The sequence below is a fragment of the Periplaneta americana genome, chromosome 14 (genome assembly GCF_040183065.1).
Source record: "Periplaneta americana isolate PAMFEO1 chromosome 14, P.americana_PAMFEO1_priV1, whole genome shotgun sequence".
Classification (NCBI taxonomy): domain Eukaryota; kingdom Metazoa; phylum Arthropoda; class Insecta; order Blattodea; family Blattidae; genus Periplaneta; species Periplaneta americana.
The window spans coordinates 119295414-119315413 of record NC_091130.1 but is presented as its reverse complement, the minus strand read 5'-3'; the positions used below and the strand labels follow the sequence as shown (position 1 = coordinate 119315413).

Here is a 20000-nt window from a genome sequence, read left to right as displayed (position 1 = left end):
TTACATGTATTCAAGAGTTATTTACGAATTAAACAACAAAATACTATGAACTATTAATTAAACACTGAAATAAACTGTGTATCAGAATTAAACTAAAATACATAGAATGTTAATATATTTCAAATGATATTAGATAATAGAAAGAGATTATTATGAGACAATTTTGAAAATACAGCACAATCAGGATGATGTCTAAAGAAAAAAAGCAACAGTGTAGTCAATGATAGTTAAAATCAGTATGATTGGATTGAAATGCTAATAAGGTTATCTTTTAAGCTGTTCTTAAAGGTGTTTGTTGTCTTGCAGCCCCTGATACTTTGTGATAAGGAATTCCATTGACTATATGACTTGTATCGTCTCAAATGGAGGTAGTAAGGCCGTAAAAGCATTACGAGAGGGATTCGGCCGGCGCCCGTGGATCGTGTCCCGGCATAGCTCAGTCGGAAAGAGCGCTCAGCGCGCAGAACTGAGAGGCCCTGGGTTCGATTCCCGGTGCCGGTACGAACTTTTCTCGTATTAAATAGTAATAACGGTAGGTTTTGTATACCGTACTCTATAAGAGATTAGAGTTAGCACATTGTCCAGCAAATAAAATAGTATTAGAACTAAAGAAAATGTAACAAATATAATTTAAATAAATATATGATATTTTGTATGTAATGCATACTTAAATACAAGTGGCGTTTACGGAATCCGGTGGTTCATTGCCGCCCTCACATAAGCCCGCCGTCGGTCCCTATCCTGTGCAAGATTAATCCAGTCTCTGTGATGATATCCTACCTTCCACAAATAAATTTTAATACTATCCTCTCAACTACGTCTCGGCCTCCACAAAGGTCTTCTTCTCTCCGGTCTCCCAACTGACACTCTATATGCATTTCTGGATTCGCGCATACGTGCTACATGCTCTACTCATCTCAAACGTCTGGATTTAATGTTCCTAATTATGTCAGGCGAAGAAAACAATGCGTGCAGGTCTCCGATGTATAACTTTCTCCATTCTTCTGTTACTTCATCCCTCTTAGCACCAAATATTTTCCTAAGAACCTTATTCTCAAACACCCTTAATCTCTGTTTCTCTCTCAATGTTTCACAACCAAACAGAACAACCAGTAATATAAGTATTTTATAAATTCTAACTTTCAGATTTTTTGGCAGCAAACTAGATGACAAAAGATTCTCAACCGAATAATAACAGGCATTTCCTATATTTATTCTGCTATTAATTTCCTCCCGAGTGTCATATATATTTGTTTTATATGTAAAGCAACAAAGAAAAAATATCTTATTATTCGGTTCTAAAGTTTATTTGAAATAAGACTGTTAAATTTTAATGGAAAATAAACTCTAAAAAGGAATATGTATAATTTGCTACATAAGAAAGTGGAGTGTTGGGAAAAGTGTAAAACATTTCACCTTTGTGAAAAAAGAAATAGGGTGACCAAAACGTACTTGTACACCCTTTCGAAAAAATGAGATCTTTGGTTACTATGTAACATAAAATTTTCAACCAATATTTGCTGTCAATTGCATCCCATTACATACTGCAATTTTCTATCGTTATGTCCCGTTGCTGGAGACACTTGAATACTTTCGAGTGCCAATATTGACATTCCTCAGTACTGTAGGCAGAATTAAAGTATTCTCAGGGTATCCAAGGAGTGTTTTGTATCCGTTACGTTTGAAATTAGTAGCAGGAAGTACAAAAAATACTCACAATGGGGAAACTGGTTGAGTTCTGCAGGCTGGGTTCGTTCATAAGAGATATTCATGAGTTTGGTCTCTTAGGTGTAACCCAAATCATACACAGAAAAACAGCTTATGAATACATGATTTTCCATTTTGTTTCCCTACTCAAAATGTCATTCTCTGTAAATCTTTGTCGCTCAAAGTTCCGCAAGGATTATGTAATATCAGAAACCCGTTATTGAGAATGAATGATACTACATTAACAGATAGTAATCATTGATGTTTAAGAGTAACTTTATTTAAAATCAGGCAGCTCACAAGACACTTGAGAAAATTGCACGGACTCATCCTGATATTGGCTTTGGACTAATTAAGTTTACAGAATTTAAAGCATGCATGTAAAGCACTCATGATCTGAGATTGAAACTGTTTTATAATATTGCAAATTCGTTTAATTTTATTCATATATTGAAGAATGTGTCAAGTGTCCAAGACGAAGTCCGCCATCTGTGTAATTCTAAGTGGACGTCGAATTGAAGAATAAGACGTTTTCAACAAAATAATTGTTTAATAAACATGTAAATTAATTAGACAAGTCTTTCATTACAGTCAATGCAAAATTTAATTTTAGTATCAATATTTCATTAATTCATAGCGAACTTTAATTTTCCCAGTTACTCGTTAACTGAATATGTTACACCACAGCATCTCTGAATTGTTACTCCGCCGCTTCTCACAGGTTTTACTCCGCCGCATGTCTCAACTGTTACTCCGCCGCTTCTCACAGCTTTTACACCGCCCTATGTCTCAACTGTTACTCCGCCGCTTCTCACAGGATTTACTCCGCCGCATGTCTCAACTGTTACTCCGCCGCTTCTCACAGGTTTTATTCCGCCGCATGTTTCAACTGTTACTCCGCCGCTTCTCACAGGTTTTACTCCGCCACATGTCTCAACTGTTACTCCGCCGCTTCTCACAGGTTTTACTACGCCGCATGTCTCAACTGTTACTCCGCCGCTTCTCACAGATTTTACTCCGCCGCATGTCTCAACTGTTACTCCACCGCTTCTCACAGCTTTTACACCGCCCTATGTATGAACTGTTACTCCGCCGCTTCTCACAGGTTTTACTCCGCCGCATGTCTCAACTGTTACTCCGCCGCTTCTCACAGCTTTTACACCGCCCTATGTATCAACTGTTACTCCGCCGCTTCTCACAGGTTTTACTCCGCCGCATGTCTCAACTGTTACTCTACCGATTTTCACAGCTTTTACACCGCCCTATGTCTCAACTGTTACTCCGCCGCTTCTCACAGCTTTTACATCGCCCTATGTATCAACTGTTACTCCGCCGCTTCTCACAGGTTTTACTCCGCCACATGTCTCAACTGTTACTCCGCCGCTTCTCACAGGTTTTATTCCGCCGCATGTCTCAACTGTTACTCCGCCGCTTCTCACAGCTTTTACACCGCCGTATGTATCTACTGTTAATCCGCCGTTTCTCACAGGTTTTACTCCGCCACATGTCTCAACTGTTACTCCGCCGCTTCTCACAGGTTTTATTCCGCCGCATGTCTCAACTGTTACTCCGCCGCTTCTCACAGCTTTTACACCGCCCTATGTATCAACTGTTAACACGCCGCTTCTCACAGGTTTTACTCCGCCGCATGTCTCAACTGTTACTCCGCCGTTTCTCACAGCTTTTACACCTCCCTATGTATCAACTGTTACTTCGCCGATTCTCACAGGTTTTCCTCCGCCACATGTCTCTACTGTTACTTTGCCGTTTCTCACAGCTCTTACACCGCCCTATGTATCAACTGCTACTGTGCCGCTTTTCACAGGTTTTACTCCGCCGCATGTCTCAACTGTTACTCCGCCGCATGTCTCAACTGTTACTCCGCCGTTTGTCACAGCTTTTACACCGCCCTATGAATCAACTGTTACTTCGCCGATTCTCACAGGTTTTACTCCGCCGCATGTCTCAACTGTTAGTTTGCCGCTTCTCACAGCTTTTACACCGCCCTATGTATCAACTGCTACTGTGCCGCTTTTCACAGGTTTTACTCCGCCCCATGTCTCAACTGTTACACAGCTTTTACACCGCCCTATGTATCAACTGTTACTCCGCCGCTTCTCACAGCTTTTACTCCGCCGCATGTCTCAGCTGTTACTCCGCCGCTTCTCACAGGTTTTACTCCGCCGCATGTACCAACTGTTACTGCGTCGTTTCTCACAGCTTTTACACCGCCACATATCTCAACTGTTACTTCGCCGCTTCTCACAGGTTTTACTCTGCCGCATGTCTCAAATGTTACTCTGCCGCTTCTCACAGCTTTTTCACCGCCCTATGTATCAACTGTCACTCTGCCGCTTCTCACAGGTTTTACTGCGCCGCATGTCTCAACTGTTACTCCGCCGCTTCTCACAGGTTTTACTCCGCCACATGTCTCAACTGTTACTCCGCCGCTTCTCACAGCTTTTACACCGCCCTATGTCTCAAATGTTATTCCGCCGCTTCTCACAGATTTTACTCCGCCGCATGTCTCAACTGTTACTCCGCCGCTTCTCACAGCTTTTACTCAGCCGCATGTCTCAACTGTTATTCCGCCGCTTCTCACAGCTTTTACACCGCACTTTGTATCAACTGTTACTCCGCCGCTTCTCACAGCTTTCACACCGCCACATATCTCAACTGTTATTCCGCTGCTTCTCACAGGTTTTACTCCGCCGCATGTCTCAACTGTTACTCCGCCGTTTCTCACAGCTGTTACTCCGCCGTTTCTCACAGCTGTTACTCCGCCGTTTCTCACAGCTTTTACACCGCCACATATCTCAACTGTTACTCCGCTGCTTCTCACAGGTTTTACTCCGCCCCATGTCTCAACTGTTTCTCTGCCGTTTGTCACAGCTTTTACACCGCCGCATGTCTGAACTGTTACCCGCCGCTTCTCACAGGTGTTACTCCGCCCTAAGTCTCAACTGTTACTCCTCCGCTTCTCACAGCTTTAACTCCGCCGCATCTCTGAACTGTTACTCCGTCTCTTGTCGCAGATTTTACTCCGCCGCTTCTCTAAACTGTTTCTCCCCCGTATCTCTGAACTGTTACAAAGCCCCTTTCTCTGAAGAGTTACTGCGCCGCATCTCTGAACTCTAACTGAGCCTCTTACGCTGAAGTGTTACTCCACCACATCTCTTAACTGTTACTCCGCAGCATTTCTGAAAAGTTACTCGGCCCCTTCTCTCAAATATCAGTTCGCCGCATCTCTGAACTGTTACTCCGGCCATACTCTCAAGATTTACTCCGCAGCATCTCTGAATTGTTACTGAGTCTCTTCTTTCAAGTGCTACTTCGGCGCATCTCTCAACTTTTACTTTGCCGCTTCAGGCAACCGCTGCACCGGAGCATCTGGTAACGCCGATTCCGTTGCCTCTGGCAACACAGAAGCCGCTGCCTCTGGTAATACCGAAACAGCTGCCTCTGGTAATACCGAAACAGCTGCCTCTGGTAATACCGAAACAGCTGCCCCTAGCAATACCGAAAAAGCTGTAGCTAGCAATACCGAAACAGCTGCAGCTAGCAATACCGAAAGAGCTGCCCCTAGAAATACCGAAAAAGCTGCAGCTAGCAATACCGAAACAGCTGCAGCTAGCAATACCGAAACAGTTCCAGCTAGAAATACCGAAAGAGCTGCCCCTAGAAATACCGAAACAGCTGCCCCTAGGAATACCGAAAAAGCTGCAGCTAGCAATACCGAAACAGCTGCAGCTAGCAATACCGAAACAGCTGCAGCTAGCAATACCGAAACAGCTGCCCCTAAAAATACCGAAACAGCTGCCCCTAGCAATACCGAAACAGCTGCAGCTAGCAATACGGAAACAGCTGCCTCTGACGACACCGTTGACATTGTCTCCAGGAACACCGACACCGCTGCTTCTGCCAACTCTGACACTGCTGCGTCTGGCAAACGCGACACCGCTATCTCTGGCATCTGCAGAACCGATGTTTGGTGCAAAGGTTTCGCCGTTGACTGGAATTGAATTGAAACATGTGTCATCACTATCTCTTATTGAAACGTGTGTCATTATTCATTTGAACTTAATTGGAACATCTTTGTCGTTGGTGACTTGAATTGAAATATCTGTCTTTACTGACTCGAAGTGGAACATGTGGTCGTTGCTGACTCGAAACACAAGATCTCTGTTGTTGCTGTTTCGACAGCTCTCCCTTTGCGGTTGCAGAAGATCGAACAAAGACATTAGACCTACCAGAAATATTGAAAGTAGCCACTAGAAATAAAGACACCTCAATCTTGTAGAGTTTGAACTAAATATGTTATTTTATTTGGGCTGCAAGTTTTACGCGCTTAAAATAACTCTGGAATCATATTTGGACAACTTATTATTTAACCAATCTTTTATTCTGTAAAGTAAGTGTCAAGAAGTGTTGTGGGAACAATGCATTATAGGACCCACCCTAAATATAAGAATATGCAAAGCCACAAAAAAAAAAGGTCAACGGAAGTAGTGTTTCGATCAATTAAATTATCGATATATATATCGTTTTTATTATGTTGCCAACCAACGAATTTTGTTGTAATTAGTTTGATATTAATCATGGCAGCAATTTCGAATGCTATAGTTAAATATCAAAAAGAAGTGGATCAAATTCTTTCTGTTGGCATAAAATGTAACCTAGAATTTGAAATTATGGAATTATAAAGAGAACCTTTTTACTTGGTTTATCCATGAATATAAATATGTTCTATGTTTTTTTTATGTGTTTGTGGTTTATTTAAGAGTGAAATGTTCTGTGAAACATGTAATTCCGGGATGAGTTTGAAGAAATGTAAAAGTAAACGAGATGCACTCATGTGGAGATGTCATCGGAAATTACAAGGTATTAAATGATAAACAAAGAAACACCGTATCGTAGTACTTTGTGAAATCACTTGGATAATGGGGAAAATGAAACGGAACATCTCCACTGAGGTCCATGGTAAAATGATAATTTTTAAAACAATTTTTTATTTAAATTTTTTGGTCCAGGGAAAATAATTTTTAAAACAATTTTTTATTTACATTTTTTGGTCCAGGGAAAATATGTTTTTGAAAAGACTAGTATTGTCTCAGGGATAAAAATGCAGCATAAAAGGAGTAAAATTAGTATTTTACGTGGACCATATTAAATTTGTGGTATAATGTTTTAAATTTAGCTTTGGTTTGTTTCTTTAACTTCATTTTGAATAAAATATAATATATTTTATAAGAAAGGTGACTAATATGCGCTTAATTTCATTGTTGTTGGTTTTATTAAATGATACGTGTTTGTAGTATGCTTTAGTTTTGTTAAGATGGCACACTTGATATAATAATCGAAACTATATAATATATACTCGATACTATGGAATTCTCGGCGTGGGTCTTATAACGCATCTGTTCCGTGTTGTGTTTGTTCCATTAGGTAGGTAATGGTCATATGTTGACTTAGAAGGAATTCTTGTAGAGATTTGAATTCAAGTGCCTAGATGTGAACACGTGATTGACCATAGTACAAAAATATCGTAACTGTATAAATATATTCGGAAGGCTTTTTTATTTTTATCAAGTTCTTGTCACCAATGCGGCATTTTTTGATTTGGAAATATTTATCGTCTTGGTATTGGACGACCATCGAATCACCACTGCGCCCGCCTGGGGCAGAGCAGAGCAACGAGTGATGTATTTCTAAGCAAAATGTGCCCTGGTTCTGGAATTTCGGTAGTATCGGAAGTTTTTGTTCATCTCGTCACCACCACCACCAAATTTTTATTAATCTTTTTTAGTGCAGGTTTACTTTACATTTTTATTATTATACACAAAATTGAATGTATTCTTATAGTATTTATTGTTATTTTTGCGATATTTACGAGAATATTTATTATTTTATTTTATACTAGCCGTACCCGTGTGCTCCGCTGCACCTGTTAGAAATAAATATAAAGTAATTACGTAATTAAAATAGGACGTTTGATCCAGGGAACATTCGTGTTTGTTAGAAGGATAAATCGTTTAATATGTTACTTAATTTAAATTGTATTTAAATAATTAAATTGCCATCATTTTGGTCCAGAGACCACTCATTTGGTGCAATGACAATTCATTTAACATGTTTCTTATTTGTTATTACATGCAACCATAGTTTAATGAAGATTGACGTATCATTTAGTTTTATTGTGTATACTTTATATTACTTGCTATATGGTTCCATTGAATTATGATAAAAACTTAATTTTAACCCTTGTTTTCTACGTCTTCAGTAAATGGCGCTTGGCCCACTATGGTTCTGAAACCTTCAAATAACTTAAATAGTGATACAGCATAAACAGTGATATGTAATTATATTTCTTTCTTTCGAAAAAGTAAGAATTCACGATCCCCTATGTACCATTGCCATGGAATGAATAAATGTGTTTTTTCTTCCTACTCAAAAATTTTATATTTTGCACATGGGAATTACTGCAGGAACAACAACACTACAATCTGAGGCGGCGGTGAAAACGTATTGTATTATTATTTTAAAAGTCTATCAGACCTACCAAATTTTGCATAGAATAAAACTTATCGGAAATCATTTTTAAAGAAACTTTTCTTGTGTAACATTTTTCACAAAAAAAAAAAAAAAAACAATAATAAGCGAGATATTTCGATTTAATTCAGGCCCCGTTAAATGAAGTATTTTGAATGCCATATAGCCTAAAATCTAAATTACAACGAACTTAACTTATATTTCAATTTTCATCGAAATCCGTTCAGCCATTATCGCGTGAAAAGGTAACAAACAGACAGACAGACAGACAGACAGAAAGACAGACAGACATACAACAAAAATTTCAAAAAAGCGATTTTCGGTCTCAGGATGAATAATTATACATGTTAACACCAATTATTTTTGGAAAAGGGAAAATTACCAGAAAATTTTCGGCTACATATTTATTATTATATTATATTATATTATATTATATTATATTATATTATATTATATAAAAAGTGCGTTGATAACGGATGTACTCCGATAAGAAAGTTATTAATTTGTTGTGGGGGCTCTTGAATCTCAGAAGCAACAACCTTTACAACAGCGCAACATAATCTGCTTGGCTCATTACCCAATTTTTTTTTGCATTGCATTTATTGCATATATAGTCTATTTTATGTATTTTAACACGATTCAATTGAGCATAGTTAAAATTTGAATTATAAAATAATGGATTGCTAAGCTAACGTACTATTACCGTACACTAAATCAATACACTCTCGTTGTTCAGTAATTCTCTGAGATTAAAATGAGTGTGTACATAAATATTATTTTAAGAAATGCAGAAAACGAATGTACAAAAAAGCCTATCAAATTTTCTGTGCATAGGAATAGTTTAATAGCTTTCGACTGTTGCTGTCCAAGGACCCTTTTTCGATTGTTGTTGCCCAAGTCCCCTTATAGACGAAGTCATTTGTTATTTCATTGCACCGTCTTAGATGGCGTTATTTTAATTTTAAAACTCATTTATCTCATTAAATATCAGTCCTATCAAAATTTTGTAAAGAATAAAACTTACCGGAAATCATTTTTAAAGAAACTTTTGTTATGTAACATTTTTCTCAAAAATCAATAATAAGCGAGATATTTCGATTTATTTAATTCAGGGCCCCTTATAACCCTCCTTTTAAATAAAGTATTTTGAATGCCATATAGCCTAAAATCTAAGTTACAACGAACTTAATTTATATTCTAATTTTCATATAAATCGGTTCAGCCATTATCGCGTGAAAAGGTAACAAACATACAGACAGACATACAAACAAAAATTTCAAAAATGCGATTTTCGGTTTCAGGGTGGTTAATTATATATGTTAGGACCAATTATTTTTGGAAAATCGAAAATTACCAGAAAAATTTCGGCTACAGATTTATTATTAGTATAGATAGATTTCCTTAATATTTATTAATTTCAGACTACCATTTACGCAGGAATGCTTATGTAATGTGAGAAGGAAATATATGGAATCAAATCTAGGTTGTTGGTCTGCGGAGTACAATTCACTGCGAAATGTTTAAATGTGAAAAAAACACAACTTTTGGCAAAAGAAAAAAATAGAAAGAAAATAATGTGCCCTGGTGCCAACTCTCCTCGAAAGACATAGGGGAGAGTCGGGTAGTATCGGACAGCGGGTAATACCGGACAGTGAGTTTCTTTCATCTACCACACGATGATAGTACCTGATTGACATGGTTACGTTTCTGTGATGTCGCATAGAGAAACGTAACCATGTCATTCAGGTACTACCATATGGTGGTACATGAAAGAAACGCACTGTCCGATACTACCCGATGTCCGATACTACCCGACTCTCCCCTACCTTGACGCTGCTTGGGCCAGCCAGTTCTGAAATACATCCCTAAGTACAACTAATGATGTCCTATCAGTGTGTTAATGTTAAGAAATGCTTACTTACTTACTTATTGGCTTTTAAGGAACCCGGAGGTTCATTGCCTCCCTCACATAAGCCTGCCATTGATCCCTATCTTGAGCAAGATTAATCCAGTCTCTACCATCATATCCCACCTCCCTCAAATCCATTTTAATATTATCCTCCCATCTACGTCTCGGCCTCCCTAAAGGTCTTTTTCCCGCCGGCCTCCCAACTAATATTCTATATGCATTTCTGGATTCGCCCATACGTGCTACATGCCCTGCCCATCTCAAGCGTCTGGATTTAATGTTCCTAATTATGTCAGGTGAAGAATACAATGCGTGCAGCTCTGCGTTGTGTAACTTTCTCCATTTTCCTGTAACTTCATCCCTTTTAGCCCCAAATATTTTCCTAAGAACCTTACTCTCAAACACCCTTAATCTCTGTTCCTCTCTCAAAGCGAGAGTCCAAGCTTCACAACCATATAGAACAGCCGGTAATATAACTGTTTCATAAATTCTAACTTTCAGATTTTTTGACAGCAGGCTAGATGACAAAATCTTCTCAACCGAATAATAACAGGCATTTCCCATACTTATTCTGCGTTTAATTTCGTCCCGAGTGTCATTTATATTTGTCACTGTTGCTCCAAGATATTTTAATTTTTCCACCTCTTCGAAGGATAAATCTCCAATTTTTATATTTCCATTTCGTACAATATTCTGGTCACGAGACATAATCATATACTTTGTTTTTTCGGGATTTACTTCCTACCCTATCGCTTTACTTGCTTCAAGTAGAATTTCCGTGTTTTCCCTAATCGTTTGTGGATTTTCTCCTAACATATTCACGTTATCCGCATAGACAAGAAGCTGATGCAACCCGTTCAATTCCAAACCCTCTGTGTTATCCTGAACTTTCCTAATGGCATATTCTAGAGCAAAGTTAAAAAGTAGAGGTGACAATGCATCTCCCTGCTTCAGCCCGCAGTGAATTGGAAAAGCTACCCTGTAAAATTTAAGATTTGTGAATTAGCATGATTTTTGCGTGGATCCTTGAAATATAGAAGTAACGGATAGAGACTGGACAGTCATAGCCTTCCGAAAGCAGTACTGGAAGTATCAACCTAAAAGTAGTTTAGGAAGGTGAAGAATGTTGGACCGGAGTAGGCCGCGTGGTCTAAGTCAAGATGGCGGCGGTGGTTTACCGATACCCGATCGTAACTATAGAATTTAATAATGTGAGGAACTCTAATGTAGCCCCATGGAGAGAGTTGAGTGGGATGACGGGTAACTCACCTTCTATGATACGAAATTAGCGATCTTGCTAGATTGTTTTCCACGAACATGACGCCTCAGCTTACGTTTGTCTTGAAGTTTCCATAGAAACAGCCGGTATTGTGAGATATTTATTATTACGAATGATTGATATGGAAACATTCGTCATTCTTTACACACACGACACACAAAAATCCATGTAGTTTGACTTACTTTTAGTTTGTTATAGTTCGAAGTGACAGTTGTGATAAAGTGAAAAATAGCTAGTTCTTATATCAGCATTGCTTTGTTAGAAACATACCACTGTTTTGTCTTTGTAAATTGACTTTAAATGTCATCACAACTAACAAATTGTAGACCTTAATTTCGGAGGATTTTCTTCGTGAATTTGATGTGTCGTGCAGAATAAACTGACAAATATGACTGATAGCTTAATTATGGAATATTCATTCGTGGCAAACAATCTTTTGGTATAAATTCATGAATCAGCTTAATTCACAATTTTATTACTAATTCGCAGAAAATTGCTTATGTTGTGGCAAGTAATAAAATAAAAAATAATTAATTTTATGTTAAATAAAAGAGTAATATATGATAGAATATTGTGAAATGTTTAATTTTATTGGACGAAAAGTGAAGTATGTACCTGACTATGAAATATAGTTTTCATGTTTCAATATCCCCATATATTTATTCAAAATTTAGAATTACAAGATAATTTTATTAGAATGTAGGCAACAAGTACAGAATTTGTTACCGAAAATTAGCCGGAAATAGCGTGAAAACATGTAGGCTATAGAACCTGAAGATTAACTTTATTTTAACTGAATACTTTCAGATAACTGTTGTGTGTGAAATTTTATGATTTCGATGGTTACTGTATACCAGTGGTCAGCGAAGATTACGTCATATAAAGTGCAGCCCACATAAACAGCAAAGAGGAAGATTGGCGGGAGAGTATACCCAAACTGCGTAACATTGAATGAACAAGTGACGGCTAATGGGACGGAGGCCATGTCTTTCCCCTCCGCCCTTCTGGTGTAAAATGGGGGATGACACGCGTGTCAAGTAATGCCGACCACTGCTGTACCTATATTTAAATGTGAACACTTTACGAATTGTAACTCATTGGTCTATATATTTATACCTATTCTTTTGAGAAGATTAACTCCGTACGTAGGTGAAATTATTGGGGATCATCAGTGCGGTTTTCGGCGTAATAGATCGACTATTGATCAGATTTTTTGTATTCGACAGATATTGGAGAAAAAATGGGAGTATAAGGGTACAGTATCTCAGTTATTCATAGATTTCAAAAAGGCATATGACTCGGTTAAGAGGGAAGTATTATATGATATTCTTATTGAATTTGGTATTCCCAAGAAACTAGTTCGATTAATTAAAATGTGTCTCAGTGAAACATACAGCAAAGTCCGTATAGGTCAGTTTCTATCTGATGCTTTTCCAATTCACTGTGGGCTAAAGCAGGGAGATGCACTATCACCTTTACTTTTTAACTTCGCTTTAGAATATGCCATTAGGAAAGTTCAGGATAACAGGCAGGGTTTGGAATTGAACGGGATACATCAGCTTCTTGTCTATGCGGATGACGTGAATATGTTAGGAGAAAATACACAAACGATTAGGGAAAACACGGAAATTTTACTTGAAGCAAGTAAAGCGGTCGGTTTGGAAGTAAATCCCGAAAAGACAAAGTATATGATTATGTCTCGTGACCAGAATAATGTACGAAATGGAAATATAAATATTGGAGATTTATCCTTCGAAAAGGTGGAAAAATTCAAATATCTTGGAGCAACAGTAACAAATATAAATGACACTCGGGAGGAAATTAAACGCAGAATAAATATGGGAAATGCGTGTTATTATTCGGCTGAGAAGCTCTTATCATCCAGTCTGCTGTCCAAAAATCTGAAAGTTAGAATTTATAAAACAGTTATATTACCGGTTCTTCTATATGGTTGTGAAACTTGGACTCTCACTCTGAGAGAGGAACATAGGTTAAGGGTGTTTGAGAATAAGGTGCTTAGGAAAATATTTGGGGCTAAGCGGGATGAAGTTACAGGAGAATGGAGAAAGTTACACAACACAGAACTGCACGCATTGTATTCTTCACCTGACATATTTAGGAATTTAAAATCCAGACGTTTGAGATGGGCAGGGCATGTAGCACGTATGGGCGAATCCAGAAATGCATATAGAGTGTTAGTTGGGAGACCGGAAGGAAAAATACCTTTAGGGAGGCCGAGACGTAGATGGGAGGATAATATTAAAATGGATTTGAGGGGGGTGGGGTATGATGATAGAGACTGGATTAATCTTGCACAGGTTAGGGACCGCTGGCGGGCTTATGTGAGGGCGGCAATGAACCTTCGGGTTCCTTAGAAGCCATTTGTAAATAAGTAAGTAAGTAATGAAGAAGAATAATTCCTTCATTCATAGAGTTCTGCCCACGGCAGGTCTGTCTTTCACAGCAAACCCAGCATTCTCCAGGCTTTCCTATTTTCTGCCATCCTCTTTGTCTCCTCATTTGATCCATATAACTTAATGTCGTCTACCATCTTGTAACTTCTTCTGCCCCGAAATCTTCTCCCGTTCACCATTCTTTGCAGTGCATCCTTCAGAAGGCAGTTTCTCCTCAACCAATTCCTATTCCTCTTTCTGCTCAGTTTCAGAATCATTCGTTTTCATCCACTCTTTCCAACACAGCTTCGTTTCTTATTGTGACTGTACATTTGACATGCTCCATCCTTCTCCAAACTCACATTTCAAATGATTCTAGTCGCTTCTCTTCACTTCGCCGTAATGTCCATGTTTTTGTCCTATACAATGCTACAATCCACACAAAGCACTCCTCTTTCTTAGTTCTTTCTCTAGAGATCCGCAGAAGATCTCCTTTTTGTATTAACAACTTCCTTTGCCATTGCTGTACTCCTTTTGAGTTCTTGGCAGCACCTAATGTACTGCTTGTACAGGGACATCATTTTATTTTTACTAACATTTTTAATATTAACCTGGTTATACCTTAAGAGAACCGGAAAACCCGTTCGCTACCCACTTCCACAACTGGAGTTCGATGATACTGGCGTAAAAAACAAACACATCACTTTACTAGGTATAGGAGGAAAGAAAAGTACTTCATCCATTTACGTAAACTAGGAAATATCGCGATTTTGAGTTCGATAATTTTCATTAGGATTTTTATTTAATCAAAATGCAGTACTGTATTAAGAATGAGTGTTTTTACTCACGAACTGAGCTATCCATGCGAACGTGTTCATTATGTAGTGTATATTATACTGTCTACAGCACATTAGCGTACAATATAGAGAATAATGAAGTTCAATTGAAAAATAATCATAAAATGGATATTTAAACACATTTTTGAAGATGTAGCCATTCATTTCGATAGCCTACAGGCTTCAGTTCTTTTGTGCATATTATCGCACTATAGACTATTGCATCTAATTCCAATTACCAGTTTCGTCCTTCGTACTAGTAACTCATGTTGAAATAATTCGTACCTACTCTATAAAAGAGTACCTTATGTAATGTAAATTCAATCTTCACTTCTGCCCGACCCGCATAGATAAAATTACTCGGACATGCTATCTACTCTCCGTCCAAGTGATTATGCCGCAGGATCGTAGAAAGGAGGGAAATCACGTGACAGTTAATTACTTAACGAGACCCTTTTATTTAAGTTATTTTAAACAGTTGTATAATATTACGTAAACGTCCAATTCCTAACAGAAATTAATGTTTTCAGAATAGAGATAAGACAGTCCTGCTTTTACAGAGGGCCGTGCAGAAGCAGGTGGGGGAAATCGGGATGTGACGTAGGCAAACGGACAGTACCTGTGCGAAAATATGATTCAATATTAAAAGTTCTTTCGTCACTGGAAAACGCGAACATATTTCTGGAACGTACTATACTCAGTAACTCAGTGCTGTTTACTACAAGCGGCCTTGATTCTGTCTGGAAAACAGTTGAAACTTCATTAGTAGAAGGGGTGGGAGTGAAGTACATTAAAAAACTCAGGTAGAATAAAAATTGAAGTAAAAATAAAATGATGTCCCTGTACTACACCCCAAGTATTTGAAGTTGTCAACTTGCTGTATTGCCTCATTTAGAATTCGGAAGTTTACCTTCTTTACTTTTCTTCCTATGGCCATGATCTTCGTCTTGTTGGCATTTATCTTTATTCCATACCGCCGTCGGCCTCGGTAGCGCAGTTGGTATAGCGCTGGCCTTCTATACTCGAGGTCCCGGCGCAATCTGTGCTTAAATGTGACAGGATCATGTCAGTAGATTTACAGGCATGTAAAAGAACTCCTGGGGGACAAAATTCCGGCACACCGACGAGCTGATGTAACCTCGGCAGTTGCGAGCGTCCTTAAATAAACCGTAACATAAAATTTTTCATACTACCGACAGCCATCATTTAGCTCTAGTAGCATATCCCTTAGTATCATCTTGTCTTCTGCTAACAACGCCATATCATCAGCAAATCTTATACACATCATTCTGCATCCTGCTACTATCATTCCTCCCATGTTCTGAAAACAATTGTTCACTAAATCCTCCAAGTAGATGTAGAACAGTGTAGGTGATAAAGGGCATCCTTGTCGTACTGCTGTTGTCTCTTCTCCTACCCTGTGAATAGCTGTGTATAGGTTTGATTAAAGTAATTCTCTTTTCAATTTTCTTAGTTTCGAAAGACTGAGGCTATAACATGTTAGGTTTTACATCACATATTCATTTTGTATGAGGTCTCGCCCACCTCATTGAATACTACACAGCTACTATGAAGTAGCCAATATGTATTATTACTATTTAATACGAGAAAAATTTGTACCGGCACCGGGAATCGAACCCAGGACCTCTCAGCTCTGCGCGCTGAGCGCTCTTTCCAACTGAGCAGTCATTTAAATATGCGCTCCTGCATATAGCCGAATGTTGACTACTGGGTGTTCATTTCAAAGTGTGTCATGACGTCACTGTTGTTGAGTCACCGATTTGAAGCGAGTTTCAGCTTATATGTTAGAGAAGTTGCCTATTATTTAAGGCGTTCTTCAATCTGAACTTGAGAACGTGTACGGTATAACTTGAACGTCGTAGCAACAGATGGCGGTCTGTAGGGTCTGTGTGCTACCATAACCTCTTTCGAACTGTGTTTTGCGCCGGCAAGTCGTACGCAGGGTATTTGTTATCATCGGTTGCGTACGGTAACATTCCACAACACAAATCAAATGCTCCGTGTCCATGTTGACCGTCGAAGTTAATGTCAACAAATACGTAAGTAATCGTCTTAACCCTCTCCCCATATCCCGACAGTACGTATTTCCAAACAGTTCACATTCCTGCCACTACCGGCGTTACCGTATGTATCGGTACGTACTCTTCAGAATGAACGCCGTACTTGCTAGGCAACTTCTCTGCCTCTTAGGTTATATACCTCTGCGGAAGTGTAGGAAGATTGAATTCTCTAGGCTCATCGGCTAGCCACATGACGGCATAGAGCGAGCCATGACACATTTTGAACTAAACACCCAGTATAATCGAGTTCACTATACATACAGAGTTGACTGTATTTGCTAACCGCATGTCTTGCTTAATTTTGAATTATTATGATAAGTAGGGCTAGGATTATGATGAAATTGTATCTTTTCTCTAGTAAGCCAGAAACATAGCTGCTTTATTATTTATATGTTATGTGATAAACTGAATGTTTTAAGACACATTTGTTACGGCATTTTTTTTGCATTTTTTTGCCTGTTTCAACTCATAAGAGCATCTTTTGTTTTATTTGGACATTTTTTAGGCATTTTCATTTAATTTTGGCCATAAATCCCCATTATTAATATAGAATAATGTTTATTTCCTTTGATATTTTGTTTACATATTTTATCCATTAATACCCATTATTTTTTTACTTGGTTATTTCACAACGCTGTATCAACTACGAGGTTATTTAGCATCGATGGAATTGGTGATAGCGATATATTTCACGAGATGAGGCTGAGGATTCGCCATAGATTACCTGACATTTGTCTTACAGTTGGAAAAAACCTCGGAGAAAGCCCAACCAGATAATCAGCCCAAGCGGAAATCGAACCCGCGACCGAGCAAAACTCCGGATCGGCAGGCAAGCGCCTTAACCGACCAAGCTATGCTGGTGGCTAATACCCATTATTTTGTATAATATTTTAATCGTATTTCTACACAAATATTGCCATTTTAACGTAGTACACTCCAACCACCCCTTCAATATAGACTCCTCTATACCTGATAATTCCGGATAAGGGTGTCTTTGTGGTGGACTACATGGAAACTACATCAGGTAAAATAATTAATTAAAGTGTACCACTCAGAAAAAAATTATGTAAAATTAAATAAACTTAAATGTTGGTACTAGAATTTAATTTACTTGCTAGTCTAAATATGAAGTAGTACAAAATCTCTTTTCCTACTAAGCCAATTATGTAAGAACAATTTTAGGGCATTTTAAGGGCTTTTTTTTAGATTTTTAGGTCATAAATGCATTGTTTTTAGGACATTTTTTCATGATTTATAGGTCATCAAATTCCTAGCCCTAACGATAAGATATCATTTCTATATATCGACATTAAACTACTCACCTGTCTTGCACATATCCGAAGATATAGTTGCCTATAAGACCTCCAACTCCCAGCAGAACTAGAGCTAAAGTCGTGTAGAAGTCTCTGTCGCACACTAGATCCCACTGGAAAGAAAGAGAATAAAGAATGAATGTTGAGTGGCTATGTTGTTTTGTTGTAAGATTATGGTACAGAGACGCTGAAGTTGCTAGAAATGTTGCTGAAACCCGTTCCACTTTATATTTTATAGTTTGACAAGCAAAATCATGGAATAAAACGGAGTGCGCTTTTGAGGAAAGTAAACAGTGTACAAAGGATACAGTATGTAATCACAAGGAAAATATACTTAAAAAAAACAGCAAAGCTGGTACTCTCGTTTCTCTCTTTTTCTTGCCCTGCTTTGAGAAATCAATAATCACCTTCATTTTATGAAATATTTATTTCAAGTAAAAGTTTTGCTTTAATGTGAAGATCACTTCTGTAAAGGAAAAACATTTTATAACTATAAAACCAGTACAATAATTTCAATTACAGTATTATCGTTATTTTGTAATCCTCCTTTAGGTGGAAACTTTTTGTTAACATTTTCCGATGTTTTAAGTACAGTTGGACGGAGTTACGCAATAATAGACCAACCGACAATTTGAAAAAAAAAAAAGAGATATTTGCATAAATCTGTTGTTAACAGGCTAATTTAACTCGGAAAAAATCAAGAATGCGATATCTGAATTTTGCTGCTATTTATAAGGAAAAATTCGTTTATTGCAGAATAGTACATTATGCAACGAGCGTATAATGGTAGTAATTAAGACGCGAGTATGTTTATGAAACGAGCGCAAGCGAGTTTCATAATTTTAATACGAGCGTCTTAATTACCATTATAGTCAAGTTTCATACGACTTTTTATGCTCGACCATATTTCTAACTTGAAATCATTCATAAGTATTCATGTTATTTTTATCTGACTGAGGAGCGGAACTGACCTTGTACAATACCTCGTAAATTGTGAGATGTGCGCAGAAGCGAAAGTTTTGATTTTTTCCGAGAAACAAATGTCGACATTGACCTTGATATAATCTAGAGAGTAAAATAAACATTAATCTTGATATAACCTTGAAATTGAATTAGACATTGAAAAACGAGATGACAAATTGAATTTATTTGAATATTATTTACAATTAACGCTAATTATTATAGTAACAGAACTAGTTGTCTTTCGGTTGCATATCCGAGAATAATAGATACTTGCGCTTTCATATTGCTACAATGGTATTTTCTAATTGGTGGAACACCTGAACTTTAATGAATAGGTGTACTTTAATGAGGTCCATTAAAGGGCTGCTACCAGATGTATAATTACTACATTTCGGCATGGTCGAGCATAAAATTCATTTATTTATTTTGCTTTGAAATATTAATTCAACTGCTGGTCTCTTATTAAAAATCGGTTAGCCTTTTTTTTTTATTTATCTGTGCTATTTTTTTTTGTAATAGCATGAATGTTATACTAATAATAATAATAATAATAATAATAATAATAATAATAATAATAATAATAATATTCCGTGGCGCTACAGCCCGTGAAGGGGCCAGACCGCTGACCTCACACTCACATGCCGAAGCAGAGGTGGACGATCATCGAACCAGATAAATAAATAAATAAATAAATAAACAAATAAATAAATAAATAAGCAAACAAATAAATAAATAAGTAAATGAAGTAAATAAAAATAAACCAATAAATATGTAAATAAAAGTAAACAAATATATAAGTGAATAAATTAATACAATGAAATCAATCTTATTGGCATTGAAAAATTTGGATGTGAAGATCGTCATTAAACGACAGGGTTAAAATGAAATTACTAGCACTGAAAAATTCCTCGAGCTTAAAATATTAATATTAATTAAATTTCACACGAAACGTCATGGACATATTAACCCT

General features: G+C 37.6%; 1 protein-coding gene and 1 non-coding gene across 2 annotated transcripts in view; one reads left to right on the top strand and one right to left on the bottom strand.

Moving 5' to 3' along the window:
* LOC138713707 (beta-alanine transporter-like) overlaps window positions 1-20000 on the bottom strand; it is a 1405169-nt gene that overhangs the window by 314464 nt on the left and 1070705 nt on the right. The window contains exon 4 of the mRNA XM_069846007.1: window positions 18077-18180. Coding sequence (XP_069702108.1) covers window positions 18077-18180 — 104 coding nt within the window. The remainder of the gene's footprint in view (window positions 1-18076; window positions 18181-20000) is intronic.
* Window positions 426-501, top strand: TRNAA-CGC (transfer RNA alanine (anticodon CGC)). Its single transcript has one exon. It is a non-coding gene; the product is annotated as a tRNA-Ala (tRNA).